Raw genomic sequence first — 14,287 nt, forward strand, 5'->3', positions numbered from 1 at the left:
GAAAAAGGGGAGCAGCAGCCACCGCAACAACTGCAACGGATGCAACTGAATGGTGCAACAATGTCAACCGAAGGAGGGCTGTCAGGGGTTAAGTCTGTCCCTCCAATGGCGGCAATTTATGCGCTGAAATATTGTTGAAATTGTTTGAGTTTAACAACTAAATTTCCTCCTTTGTGTGGGTGCTCCAAATTGGTTTTTGCGTACAAGCCTTTTCCGAGGTGATAAAATGGTGCAGGTGGCCGCCAAATGGAAATGTATTTAGTGAGGTGTGGCTGTGGCTGGTTGTGTTTTAGAGAGCCCAGGGATTAGCCGCCAACCGATTGGGGGGAATTGCAAATTTATGGTCCCGGCGTGTCATGTGAAAGAAGCTGACGGCTTAACCCATGCCGGTGGACTGTGACAACTCCCAACCTATTTAGTCTAGTCCCCCCAATGATCATCGCCATCATCATTATTATGCAAATCCTTACGAGGCTACACAAAATGTTCAACATTTATATCAAATGTCAGACGACCCCAAATTGCCAAATGAATCATAAGTAACGAAACGGAGTGAGAGTGGACCACCATAAAACAGGAAATATATTTATGAAGTAACCCATGAAATACTCCTGCACAGAGAAAAATTTCAATGTAGTATTATTTCCTTTTCATTAAAAGATAATCTTTTTTTTTTAATTTATTTATGAAAACCATATCATTTAAATATGCCAAATTTAAAAATTATTTTTCCAGGTAGCATGGTTACACTGATGCTTACTGGCATTTTGTTTTCCAATGCTATAAATGGTAAGCTATTTTCGTAATATTTTTTCTGTGTGTGGGGGACTGGAAGGAAGAAATGGGTAGGGAAACTGCTACGCCTACGAGCAGAGACAGAGGGCAATGTCTGCACATGCAAAAATAAACGTGAAGCACCCACTCCCACACACTGAAAAACACACACCCAATGTCCATGACTTGGAACTCAAAGCTCAGCAGAAAACTGCAGGCGGCTGACCAACATAAATGGCGCAAAGTTGAAATGTTGACAGGGCCACATTCGTTATGACGTCGCACAGAGAAAGAGACCGAAACAGAGTGAGACAGAATCCAGGAGAAAGAGAGGGGTAGAGGCGGAGGAAGGGAGAAAGACAGACAGAAGTAAGTAAATCAAGTTGTATGTAAGTGAGATTTATGCTTATGTCGTTTAGTGTAAGCCAAACAACATCTCGCAACGTGAACGACCGTATCCCCATCCTTAACCCCAGGAAAAACCTTTTTCTCCACTAGCCCCACCAGCACATCCATCTCGGCATGGGGAGAATTATGGCAACATGGCCAAGGCAAAAATCAAAAACTGAAACCAAAGCGACCCAAAAATCCATGAGTTGAGGAGTCAACAGAGTTGAGATTCCTCCTTTTAGTCAGTCCCCTGAAATGCCACCTCTACTTAGCCCGGAGCTGCGTTTGCACCAAATTCTGTGACTATTTGCACAACATTTGCAACCAGGTTTTTTTGGGGAAAGAAGCCTAGGTAGTTGCTGGGTATCTACCATGCAGCTACAGCACTTTTCAATTTACTGAAATTTGCATAAATACCCTAGTCGAAGGTGTTTTGAAATAATCAAGTTGGAAATATATTTTTACTGTTAACAAATTCTGAACAGTCCTTGAATGTATATAAACTCTTTGGGTAGAACGATTCATTTTCTAAGGGTGCTTTGTCACACTATACTCAAAATCCATATTTTAATTTTCATGGTCACACTATGCCGTTCGAAAACATCAGGTACTTGGTAGTCGCATACTCCATATGACAAATATTTTCGCCTAGTATTTTTTTGGTAACTCGTTTCTAATCGCTGCAGCTGCTTGTTAATTACGGCAAACACAAACTGCAATCCAAGGCATCATCTGCATTCACCACATCCCTGGACCTCCGCTGCACTTGTGCAATGTTTGATTTATGCATGCAGCCTGGAACTGCTCTAATTAGCTCCAGCTTCAGCTTCAGCTTCAAAAACCCAGCCCGAAACTAGAGCAGTGGATAAAGATGGATAGGGAGAATAGAACGAGGACGAATGAATCCCTTTGAATGCAGCTCCTTGCCTTGCTCAGGCAGTAAATGTGTCAGGCAAACAACTTTCACTTCCTAGTTAATCATTCAGCGGTTGAAGTCAAGAGCAGTGAAATCTGCCTATAGGACCGCCCACTAAAAATCTGGGCTGGTCGCTAGCCGAACGCCCAATTAAAAGCGAAAACGTTCAAAGGCTGAAAAAACGACAAAAATAAAAGGAGGAATACAAGCAAAGGACCGAGTAGAAGCCAACTACTAAGTTGATGACATTAATTGACATTTAGCAGCGACGGGCATATCAATGAACTGGACAGCACAATCACCCCGAAAGCCAAAGGAGAGTCAGAGATCAGGATGGAGAGACTGGGATGGGGAGCAATGAAGTCGGTACTCTGTGCTCCTAGGCCGCCTTTCACTCCACGCAATTGTACAATTGGCTAATGTCACAAAAATCTACAGGCAGTTGTCAACGGCGCTTTGGACGTGGGACTCCCATCATTAGCGTGGCACAATTGTGAAATGTGTAATTGCTGCTACAACAGCGGCAACATTGGCAATAGCAAAAGCAACATCAGCAGCAGCAACTATGAGACATACAGACGACACATTGACAGCGAGTTATGTCAACTCAAATGCGATTTGTTTAGATATCGCAGTATTTTCCCCTTTTTTCCAGCTCTGACGGATCTGTTGCTGCCAATGAGTATATTTCCACTGGCAAAACATAAATTTAAGCAAAACAAGTGAGAATGAAGGGGAAGTCTTAAGTATTCTGCACTTAAATACTTTAAATGAGGTTTAGGTGCAACAAAATAAAATAAAATATTATTTTAAACATTTGTTTCTGTAATTTTAAAATAATTTGAAAGTGATGGTCACACTCAAAGTTGCAATGTGACCAAAACTTAAGTTAAAGCCTGGTCAATTGGTCACATCTTTAGAATGGCTTCAACATTGCTGCTTTTTATTTTATTATGGTTAGTTTTCTGTTATAAAAAAATAATAAAAAAAATAATAAAAAAATAAAATTGCAAAGGCTGACTTCCTTCAAATTTTAAACTTCCCCCAGCAAGGGTAATGAAAAATAGGCGACAAGACTTTAGAAACAAATTGAATAAAGGACAAGATGAGTCCGAACCGCTTCGCCGGCTGTCTCTCTCCCTGTCTCGCGCTGTCTCTTACTGTTTTCTGTAATTGGTTATATGAAACGCACAAGTGGCCCTGGCGTAGGCTGCACTGGCCAACTGGCCGGCCGGACCAAGTCCTCGCTGGCGGCGGATGCCTGCCTGGGTTTTGGCCCCGGCCACCACATCGGGTCCACTGGGGAGCTGAGCTGGTCCCCGCGAAGTGCGCGACAAGATTTATAAGCGCCTGTCAACGAGCTAGCAAAGAGAGAGAGAAACGGAGAAAGAGAAACCGCCGTGGTCACTTTTTGATTTATAAGCAAAATGTTTGCCGCGTTGCTCAAGTATTTATGAAACATTTCAAGGCAGCGGACACGGCGGCTCCTACTCTTTTTCCAGCCAGTTGACACTGGAGTTGTTTGGGGCCTGGGAGCAAAAGGCAGCGACTGTAGAAGCAGCAGCAGTAAGTAGCCGCAGTAATTGCGGCGGCATGTGAAATATGAGATAAACTCCAAGTAAGGCCAAGTCCATGGATCCACAGCTCCATAGCTCCAGCTTCGAAGCATGTGGCAAGTTGTTTAGAACTAACCAAACCGAGGAAACAGCAACCGCCACGACAGGCAGGCGACAGGCGACGACAGCATTTTGGTGCCACTTTGCGGCGAATGCGAAATAACTTCGCACAATTGAGCATGCCGACAACGGGCAGCCAGGAAAGTAAAACAAACAAAACAAAAAAAGAAAAGAAAAAGAGTAGTGGCCACAACTCCCAACTTGGGCATTCTATTAAATTAATCGTCAATTATCAACGGAGCTGCAAATTATCTAGGCCTATGGGGAGCAAACAGCTGAAACCAGGATGCAACAATGTACCTCAAAAGTGGCGAGGAAAAAGCCATTACACTTACACCAAACTAAATTATGTGTCGAAATTGTTTTGCGGTATTTCAAACCATATAAATAGTTAAGTTGAAGATAGGCACGATAAAATAACGAGCTGTTGGTTTCTTGTATTTAATTTTTCACTGCCTTTTCAATTAAAATAAGAGGAACTAAACTAATCAATTTCAGATTATTTTCATTAAATTGTGGCAAACCTGGTTTAATTTTTTTTATTTTTTTTATAATTTTTGTTCCTAACTGCAAATACATATTCACATATTTTAAAGTTTAAACATAAAATGTTACCCCTAATTTACTGCCCTGCAAACTAAGGACGAACTTTTATCAACCCCCTTCTAGCCACCAGAAAAACTATTGCCAAATTTTTAGAGGGCCAAGGATCAGCCCCCCGCGAAAGAAAAGCAAAAGCTTTACATGCAATTGGGCTTGAGCAAACGTCGGAACCGCACGGCCAACTTGTTCGCGTTCGCTTGTTCAATGTGTTTAATTAAATAGCAAGCGTAATTAAATTGCAATTAAATTAATTAAAAAGCACGCAGCCGCAGCACGTAAGCAAACGGTTCGGTTTTGCCGTTGTCCTGCCATTTCCTGTTGCCCGAATTTCAGTTCCTGCTCCTGTTCCTGTGCTCCTGTTTTGATGGTATTTTTTGAAGAGGGTTTTTTCCCGCTTGCCATTCAGTTTAGGGTCCAACAACGACGATTGGCGGCGGTGTGAAAGGAAAACAAAACGAAATATACAATGTTGCCCTGGACATGGATTCCCTTTTTCAACAACCACCCACACACCCAAACCCACACCCACCCAACATTTCCCGCAATTTCCTCATTTTCCTTTTGCCGCGCACAATTAGACTTTAATTTTTTATGAGCAATGAATGGTTTCACAGTTTTACTTTTTGGTGTTAAATGCTTGATTAAGTTGGATGGTGAAAGCTATGCAAATTTTCCTCTTTTTTCGTCAAGGGATAGAGTTGGAAAATTGGCTGCTTTGATGTTCTTGCTTCGTGGGGGATGAAAAACTCCATAACAATTCCCACTCTTTGTCTTAATTGGTGCAATGACAAAAGTTTATTTCTAGCTGCTAGAAAATGCAGGCCCAAGATGTATGCAGATGTCGAAGAAAATGCGGGTAAATGAAAGAAAATTCACTCAAGCAGCTAGAGATGTTACCAAAAATTAATTGGCCAAAGGGTTTGAAGATTGTTAATGGAGATTTAGAGGATATCTATCAAAGATTGTTGGGTGAAGCTGCTTAGCCCTTGGCAAAATAAACAAGAAACTAAACTTGAGTTTGTAAATAAAGTAAAATTAATTTTGGGATTGAACATCAAAGTAGCTTAATTATAATAATCGGTTAAAATACTTTTAATTAAAGAATCGGATATCTTTTTGAATTGTTTTACAACTTGAAACCACTGCCATATTTCTGGAAAATTAGTTTCAGAGATAACCAATGTTATTTATGACTTTTCTTGAAGATATGAAAACTTAAACATAATTCCCACAAAAATGATTTATATTTGCCCATTAATTTCAATTCAGGGGCAGCACATAATCGAAAGTAAATGAGCAGGCAAGCCAGACGAGACCAAACCGACTGACCAATTTCCTACAAAAGTTCCGCCATAATAGCCAAGTAAAATCAACAATAATAAAGCCACACAGCACGTAGGCAAAATGAACAAATTGAATTGCGGCAATTACTTGCCACGCTACGCAAAATCAGACAAGGAAAGGGGCAAGGCAAAAGACAATCCGAGCTCAAGTTCATAAAAATGAAATCATGCCACAGCTCAGGCAGAAGATCAAAGAGGACAAATCAATAAAGCCCCAGTGCAGAAATAACTTAAAGTCAGCCAAGTCGGTCGGGTCGGTCAGTCAGGCTGGCAGGCAGGAAGAATAAAATACAGAGAGAGAGAGAGATAGAGTCCAGAGTCAGGGGCGACCCCAAAAACAGAACCAACTTGACCTGGTCAAGGCTAAAGGCACATAAAATAAAATTATACAACGGCGAGGAGGGAAAACTAAAGCAAACTGTCTTTTGATCTATGGTAGCTCTACATCTACAGCTACAGCTTCGGATGATGATGATGTTGGATGATGATGATGGTAGGATGGCTGAATGGCTGGCTCATCCAACAATGTGGAGCAACCTCAACGACCAGTCGCCGAGTAAATTGGCATAAGAAATCAGAAATCACAGAAGGCTGCGCCTCTCGGACTCTGAGATAAATGGTCATGGCTTCTTTGGTCAAGAGCAGCGAGCAGCGGCGAATGCAATATTAAGTAAATATACAAAACGTTGTCGGCACGGCGCACAAAACTAATGATGTCGATGAAGCTGGGGGAATATCTACCGACTCCAAGCTCCAAGCTCCAAGCTCCAACTCCAACTCAAACTCCAACTTCGACTTGGACTTGGGTTCAGCCTGATAATGATGCGGCAGACAGACGCAGATACAAACAGACAGGAGGAGACAGGACACAGGAGGTGGATGTGGAAGTGGATGTGGATGTGGATGTGGAAGACGACTGGACACTGGCGATATACACACGCCAGGTAATAAATTTCATTTCTCAGCTGATATGGGCAATTAAGGAACAATTTTGCAGCTGAATGAGTAATAAATAAAAATTGTATGCCAAGCGATACGTACGCAGATACAAAACTGCAAGACGTCGACGGTTGTCCGTTGTCGGTTGTCGGTCGTCAGGCCCCAAAGATAGTTTTTGGGATAAAAATACTCGCTGTTGGCTGTTGGCTGCTGGCTGCTGGCACACACACAAAACTGGCCAAGAATGAATGAATGAGGGACTGAGTCGGAGTCTGAGTCTGAGTCTCAGTCTGAGCAACTCCTCTGCATGCCTGCCCTTTTGATGAAAACAACTCAATGACGTGATTTGTGCCGCCAACGTTGCGGGCATTCCATCCACCATCCTTAGCGAAATCCTGCCTCATATAAATAAATCACATTTCACTGGGTCTGATGTGCAAAATTCTTCATCCGCTGAAAAGGGTTCTTGTTCTCTGGTTCTCATCTTCTAAGATTTCTTTTTGGGGGGGCCATAACTTAAAGCTGCGAAATATTTTTGCATAATAAATCAAACTTCCGCCGGGACTGCCGCTTTATCTTTGGCTTTTCTCATATAGCTTCGAAGAAGTCCATCAAATGTTGCCATTTATCCGGCAACTTGTCTGCTCTTTGGCATTATTTTAATTACACTCAAAGCCGGCGGCTCCCAAATTCAAAGACTCGTAGCAATAAAACCAGAACCCAAAACCCAGAACCTGAAGCCAGAAGGCTAAAGGTATTTTTTAAATGCTCCTTTGCACTGGAAAAAATGCGTATGTGCAAATTATCAGAAATTCTGATCAAGGTTATCAATAAAATCCAATGAAATTCATGAGTAAAAATTATTTGTAATAATTTTTTTAATACCTTCATTTCTTGTATTTAAATTTTCGAACTTTATTTTATTTCCAGTGCAAGCTGTGGATTTGCTTTGCAGAAAACGAAACATTTTCGGGGCCATCGGTGCCTTTTTGGTAACACATGATATGTCGCCTACCTGGGAGTTGCCTTTGGCCAGGAGTTGGAGTTGCAGTTTCTGGGATTCAGGGATTCCGGGGAACCAAAAGGCAGAGAAAGAGGAGCACTCGCTGAGTGGAGAACAATGGAGACCGGCATGGAGCAACATGACACTCGAGTCTCGAATCTCGAGTCGCAGGATAAGGGGTTATACTATATAGTATACTCTCGCACACAACTGGCGAAGCCAAAGCTAAAAGCTTGCCATACAAAGGCCACTGGTCAGCGGAGAGTTGGTGTTGAGCACTTGGATCTGGGAGACAGAAGGTGGAGTTCTGCAGCTCTGCACTTCTGCTGCTTTGCCTCTGTTTAAATGTTCTCCATTTTACTGTCAAGTGCGGACCGGACCGGGTTGACATTTTCCAACGATGCAACTGCCCCTGGGACCCTCCCCTCCCCGCGATATTCCTTTGCCCACCTCCATTATTTGATTCTGCTTCGCATGTCGAGAATTTTAATTTAAGTATGTAAACTGACATTGAATAGTTTTTCGCCAGGGAGCGCACAGCTCGCTTTCCTTTTTTTGTGGGCGGCAATGGAATGGGGGGACTCAACCGAAACCCAACTCAATGAAAATGAGGATAGGGATGGGGTTAAGAGGGGTTTTATGTAGTTTAGGAGACCGGGCGAGTGCAATTTCAGTTTTGTTTGCAATTGGATTTCGTAATAGAAATCTCTGGCCAAAGTTTTGCTTGCAGCGGGTGTGTGCGGGCTATTTCAACATGCTGGATTGAAAGTTTTATGACAGGCAGGAGCTGATACTTTTAATAGACATTTAAACCCTCGCCTCGCATTCTTTATCAGACGGGGTAGCCGAATTTCGGCATTTTAATGATGCTCCGAACGACTTTTTCTGTTACTCAACTTTAGTTTAGTCGAAGTTGCAAAATTCAAATTAAAATATTTAATAAACTACGCAAAGTCTAAAGGTAAGTCAAAATAGCCTTAAGGCTCATCATTAAACAAATTTTTTAAATTAAACAAAAGAATGTTAGGCCTATGACATACACAATTAAGATGAGTTTTTTATCGGTAATCCAAATTAAATTTGTTTTTCGCTGTTCCTCAACTCTACAGTAAAATTCGTAACTCGTTTGCGGGGTTTTTTTTGTATTTTTGTTGCTAAATGCACTGCCATTAAACAGTTTGAAGCAAAATAATTATCAAAATTCCTAAAGCTCTTATATTTCTTAAAGGATTTTTATACATTTTCTGCAGAAACTTACCGGTGTTGAGTATGGATGCGCGGTGAGTCGGACTCCGTCCGTTTCCAGTTGCTCCCGCAGGACGAGTTCCAGTTCGTTGCTGGGCGGTGTTTCGCAGAGGATCTCCATGCTGCCGGAAAGCGAGTTCGGATCGTTGAGCATGAAATAGACGGAGGCAGCGCCCTTTTCCCTCAGCGATCGGATGCTTTTCAGCAGCTTGTGTCGATGGGCAGGATTTTCAACGCCGATGGCGTCCAGATCGGGATCACCGACCTGTTTGCAGATCTCCAGGTCGTCGTAGCCATTGTCCAGGAAGCTCTCGGCGTATTGGGCCAGGCCCAAAGCTCTTAGCCACTCGCAGACAATATTGCTAACGGCCATGATGAGGTGAGTAGTAGTGGGTGGTGGTGCTTTTATATAAGACGGAGCGAGCTGCTTACGTGTGCCCTGCCAATTACCGCTACAAAATGGCGTCTATTAGTTTAACTGTGTGTGTTTGTGTGTGTGTGTGTCTGTGTTGGTGCGCGTCACGTGCTGGGGGCGTTCAGGCGTGCCACGCCTCCTGCTTGCATGCAATTTCCGTTGCCACTTTAAGCTATTGTATTGTTTTAAATCGTCCTCCCTGGAGCATTTTCTTTAATTTGTTTCCCCGCCCCAGACAGTTGTAAAAATTCAACGCGTACACTCATAAAAATTTATATCGCACTTTGAGCATTTTTAGCATAATCCCAGAAGGCTCCAACAACGCTGGTTTATCCTCACATTTTGTTTGGCGCCGCCGTCGCTGCTCCGCATGGCTCCTGCAAAAATGGATAGAAACGTGCATTTTAGTAGTCAGCAGAAAAACGTTTATTTTCAATAATTTAGAGAGCGGCCGGAAAATTGCATAAATTTGAAATGGCTGGCCGCATATGGTGAGCCCGCATATGTCTATGCAAAATAGATGATATAGCCCCCTTCCCTCCCTCCCCACACACCCCCAACCGCCCATTCCACAGCCACAAACAGAACCTCCGGAAAATCTGGCATTCCCACCATAATATATCTCGCACAAATCAATAGAGCCCGCGGCTATTGCCACAATTGATGTTGATGACGTTGCATAGCCGAGATTCAAATCAAACTCAGAATGCTAGAAAATTAATTAAATCCAGTAGCAGCTGCGGTTTGCTCAACTGCACGCCCTCACGCATTTCCAACCCCCTCCAAAGTTCCCACAATCCCAAATCTTTTGGCTGGGAACTCCTTATCTAGGTAAAAGGGCTTATAATGCGTGCATTCCCTGCTCATGCACACCATATCGTTCCATCATTGCATACATATAAATGTACGAATGAACCCCCACTAAAAGTTGCTTCCGCTTTGGAGAATCCATGAGGCGTTAAACGCAAACTAAAAGCTTATACACACAGGCAATTTTTTTTTTCTTGGGAAGGCGTGTGCCGCGCTTTGGGCTTCGTCGCTCATTGATAAATGATTGATTATCAATCCATTCAGGGGATGTGTGTGTGAGTGGGTGTGTGGGCGCGCTGCGGTTTCCCCTGGCTTAGCACTAAAGTTTAGTGTTTGCTTTTAGTTTATCTTTAATGGATTATTTTAGTGGTTGCTTGACTCGTCAACGAGAAGCCGCAAAAGAAAGGAACCTATAATAAAAATTAGTAACTTATTAGTATGAAACTTTGGCTTCCCATTAAGTATAATGTGTTTTTAATAAAGATACTAAAAATAAAAAAAGGTTAAAAAAAATTGTTTAAGTATTATTGATAATAAGAATGGTAGTTAACACTTATGTATCATTATCTTTGTCTGTATTTATTATAACAGCCAAACCTCTAAATAAATTTTTGAAGTTTCATTTTATTGCCTACTCCCATACATAATTTATAATAATAATAATGGATTTAACACTTATTATTTCTGAAATATCTTATAATAAACTCTATAATATGTCCATCAATAAATCTGAAACTTATGGGAACTCAATATACCCCTTCACGTATTCAGTTACCGGGTATAATCGTTCCCATAATCCAGAAGGCCTCGCCCAATCTCACCACCCCCACACCTTTTGGGACAGGACAAACATATCATATAATTTATGTTCCACTCCCCAGAATCACCCACCCACCTCTTTTCCCTGTGACTAAGCTGATTTCTTGTTTTTTCAGTCGCTCTTCTCTAGTTTTTCCTCTGCCGTTCGTTGTTGTCGCTTTACTTCTGCTGTTTTTGTTGTTTTTGTTGGTGCTGTTGCTGTTGCTGCTGCCTGGTGTGGCAGCTGCTTTGTTTCCATTTTCATTTTCATTGGCATTGAATAGATCAATCATGGACGGGTTCGATGGTATTCGGTTAGCCGTACAAATACTTCAATGATGACCAATTATTCACCAATAAAACTGTCGACCAAATGTCATGAATTGAACTTTTACTTGCTGCGCTAAGCGGAAATCAATCGCAAATTGCTGGGAAAGTGATTTTGAAGAGACTGCGGAATCAATTACGGATTGAAGTATTTTTGTTTTAATGATTTAATGGAAAACGTGTTGCCAATGTGTGTGTATATATTTATTGGCAGATTAATTGAAAAGCTCGTTTAGAATTATTGGCAATCAAAGTAAAGGGTTCTTATGGTATTAATTGATACTTAATTATTTTTTTTAGGATAAAAACTATTTTGTTTCTTTCCCTCGCCAATTAAAACAATTAACTAAGTTCATTTTCAAACTTTTTCAAAATTTTAATGTGCCAGCCTTTTATTAAGTAAATCACCGTCAAACTTTTCCAATAAATCAATCATAATGTATTAAATTTGTTGTATAAAACAGAAATCAACTTAAATGCCAGCGCTTCTGGTCCCTATGAGACCCGAACCCAACCCTTTCACTTCCGACCTATTGGCTTGCATTTTTTTGGGGTCAAAGTTTGTCGGGGACTCGATTTGTTTTGCTTTTGTTTTGGTTATTCCTTTTCCTTTTTTGTTTCTCTTTAATTTCGTATCTTCCGCCCACGCAGTTCATAGCGGGTGGGGATGAACAAAAAATAAAATAAAATAAAAGTATAGTAAACTGAACCGAACCGAACAACAATTTAATGCAACATCATCGAATAAATTGTGGCCAGACTTGTTGCAGTTGTTGTCTTCAGTCAACAAATTGATATCGTGTGGGCGTGTTGTCGTAACGCATTTTATACAAAAAAAGATTTTTCTCAGATTTTCGTTTTGTCTTTTTTTTTAGGGTCTCCTCGGCCAGTTTAATTTGTCGGTCTGTCTGCCTGTCTGTTTTTTTTCTACATTTTTCATTTAAACACTGTCATTCGGATCGTGTTTGACTCTTGGCCTTAGCTTAAGACAATTGTGAGAGGTGTTGCCGGGCAAATCAAATTGCCGCTCAATAAACGGGCAAGCAAATTACAATTGGGATTGTTCAGTTTATTGCCTAGTGCTGTGGCAGTATCGCAATGCTGCAGCGGCGGCAAAAGCGACAGCAATTGCAACACGTCGCTAACAGCTGTGTCAGCTGGCACTTGGCTTTCTGGCGATTTATCTATCTAACATCTCACGGGGACACGCGGCGTATGCGCAATTGCCATTTAATTAAAAATTATTTGCACAGCCAGGCGAAACAATTTTTCGTTGATTTCATTTATCATTATTTTTGTCGTTTTTTTTTGTTTGCTTTTTTTTTTAGCTCTGCAGGTGCGCAACGGAAACGACATAAACAAAATGTTCACACGCTCGCCGGTCCACGAATTTGACTTAATGGCAATTAAGATGGCCAAGTCCACGCACATCTTGAAGCAATCTAATTATAATCATTAGCTGAGCAAGCACTGAGTAAGGCGCACATTTATATATTTATACAATTTTTGCATAGTCCCCCCTGGCAAAGTCATTGGGCAATAAAAATTATACAGAAAAATAAGAGAAGAAAAGCAAATAAATTGCCAGCAGACCAGCAGCAGACCGGGGCGTCTTCATTAATGATAGGAAGTGGAACGCCGAAGAAGAGGCCAAAATCCATTTGACAACATAAAATTTTTGTTTCAAGCAACTGCCGCCACTGGGGGCATTAATACCAACGGCTAATTAACTTGTTGTTGAGCTCGTAAAATAGTTTGGCCGCTCATCAAGATAATAAAGGCCGGGCCAAGTCGGCAGCCAGCCAAGTTTCGGTTTCACTTCGGATCTTTAATTGAGCCCAGAAAATTGTTGACTTTTGTGGCGTCAGCTGCAGGGGAAAAAAAGCAGTCAAAACGATTCACTACTGCCACATATATATATATAAATATATTGGGCACTTCAAGAATGTCCCGAAAAGGGAACGGAACTGGACCGAGCGACCTGACTGCAGTCACTTTTGGTAATTAGATTTTCAAGTCGAGATAATGAAGTGGACATTAAAATTTTACAACCTCCGGGCTAAAACACATATCCACATGAAACCGAAAGCAGGCGAACGCATTCAATAAATTAATTACGAATTTACGAACCTTAGACTAGCCCCTTTTTAATGCCAGGTGGTGGTGTGGAGGGGCGGTTGAGTGCCACACCCAGCAATAAATATTGAAAACTGTCCCTGCCTCTGGGCGAAATCTGGGCAAAAGCAAAACCAGATTTGGATTCACACACATGTCTGCTGGCATTGGCATTTATAATGTAGTATGCATGACTCTAATTAAACCGCAATTGTTGTGTAAACTTTAAGGAATTGATTGCTCGAACACGAACCACGGGACAGGTCGTAATGCAAGAAGTCTTGGCTGGCAATTAAGCAGCAACTGACTCGATAGAGGTTGCCATGACTGCAATAAATGAATCTTGAATTGCAGTCCAAGTCTCGCAGGAAATGGGACCTAAATACTCATTGATTGAGGCGTGATAATAAACAAAATGATTTATTTTTACTGATAAATGAAACCATTTATTGTCTATTTATTAAGTCTTCATTCATTTGGATAATTATCTATCTAATTGCGAATTTCAATTAACAAATATAAAGCAGGACAATTGCAAAATAAAGTTAGCTTTTTATGTTCAACTCTAAATGGATTGGGTCCGATCACGTTAACTGGCTTTTCTTGCTAAATGAAAACAAATATAAAATTAATTAGATAAAATTTAGATTTAAATGAAAACCGATATAGTCCATTGATAATATTCTGTTTAATAACTGATTTAACTACTTTATTTAATTTGAAACTGTTCAATTTAAGTAAAGAGAATTTAATACAAGAAAACGAAAAAATAGTTTAATTTAATTAATTAAAATTTTACGACTCATATTTTTACATTATATTATCTAATCGAAAAACCACTAAAGAAAAGTCCTTAAACCTCCCATGTAATAAAACTGCACAATCTGCTTTTCATTCATTGCTAATAGTTCCTAAATATCTTTTCAATCAAAC

At 40.9% G+C, this 14,287-nt stretch overlaps 1 protein-coding gene across 10 annotated transcripts in view; it reads right to left on the reverse strand.

Moving 5' to 3' along the window:
- The window catches only part of LOC108148721 (sterile alpha motif domain-containing protein 5-like), a 169,847-nt gene that overhangs the window by 117,881 nt on the left and 37,679 nt on the right, over positions 1-14,287 (reverse strand). For all 10 annotated transcript variants that reach the window (XR_005977599.1, XR_005977598.1, XM_041709057.1 and 7 more), the window contains exon 4: positions 8,903-9,681. Coding sequence is in view for 8 of the 10 variants with exons in the window: in XM_041709057.1 (XP_041564991.1) it covers positions 8,903-9,262 (360 nt within the window). In the remaining 2 variants the exon portion in view is untranslated. The remainder of the gene's footprint in view (positions 1-8,902; positions 9,682-14,287) is intronic.

The sequence above is a fragment of the Drosophila elegans genome, unplaced genomic scaffold (genome assembly GCF_018152505.1).
Source record: "Drosophila elegans isolate 14027-0461.03 unplaced genomic scaffold, ASM1815250v1 contig_468, whole genome shotgun sequence".
NCBI lineage: Eukaryota > Metazoa > Arthropoda > Insecta > Diptera > Drosophilidae > Drosophila > Drosophila elegans.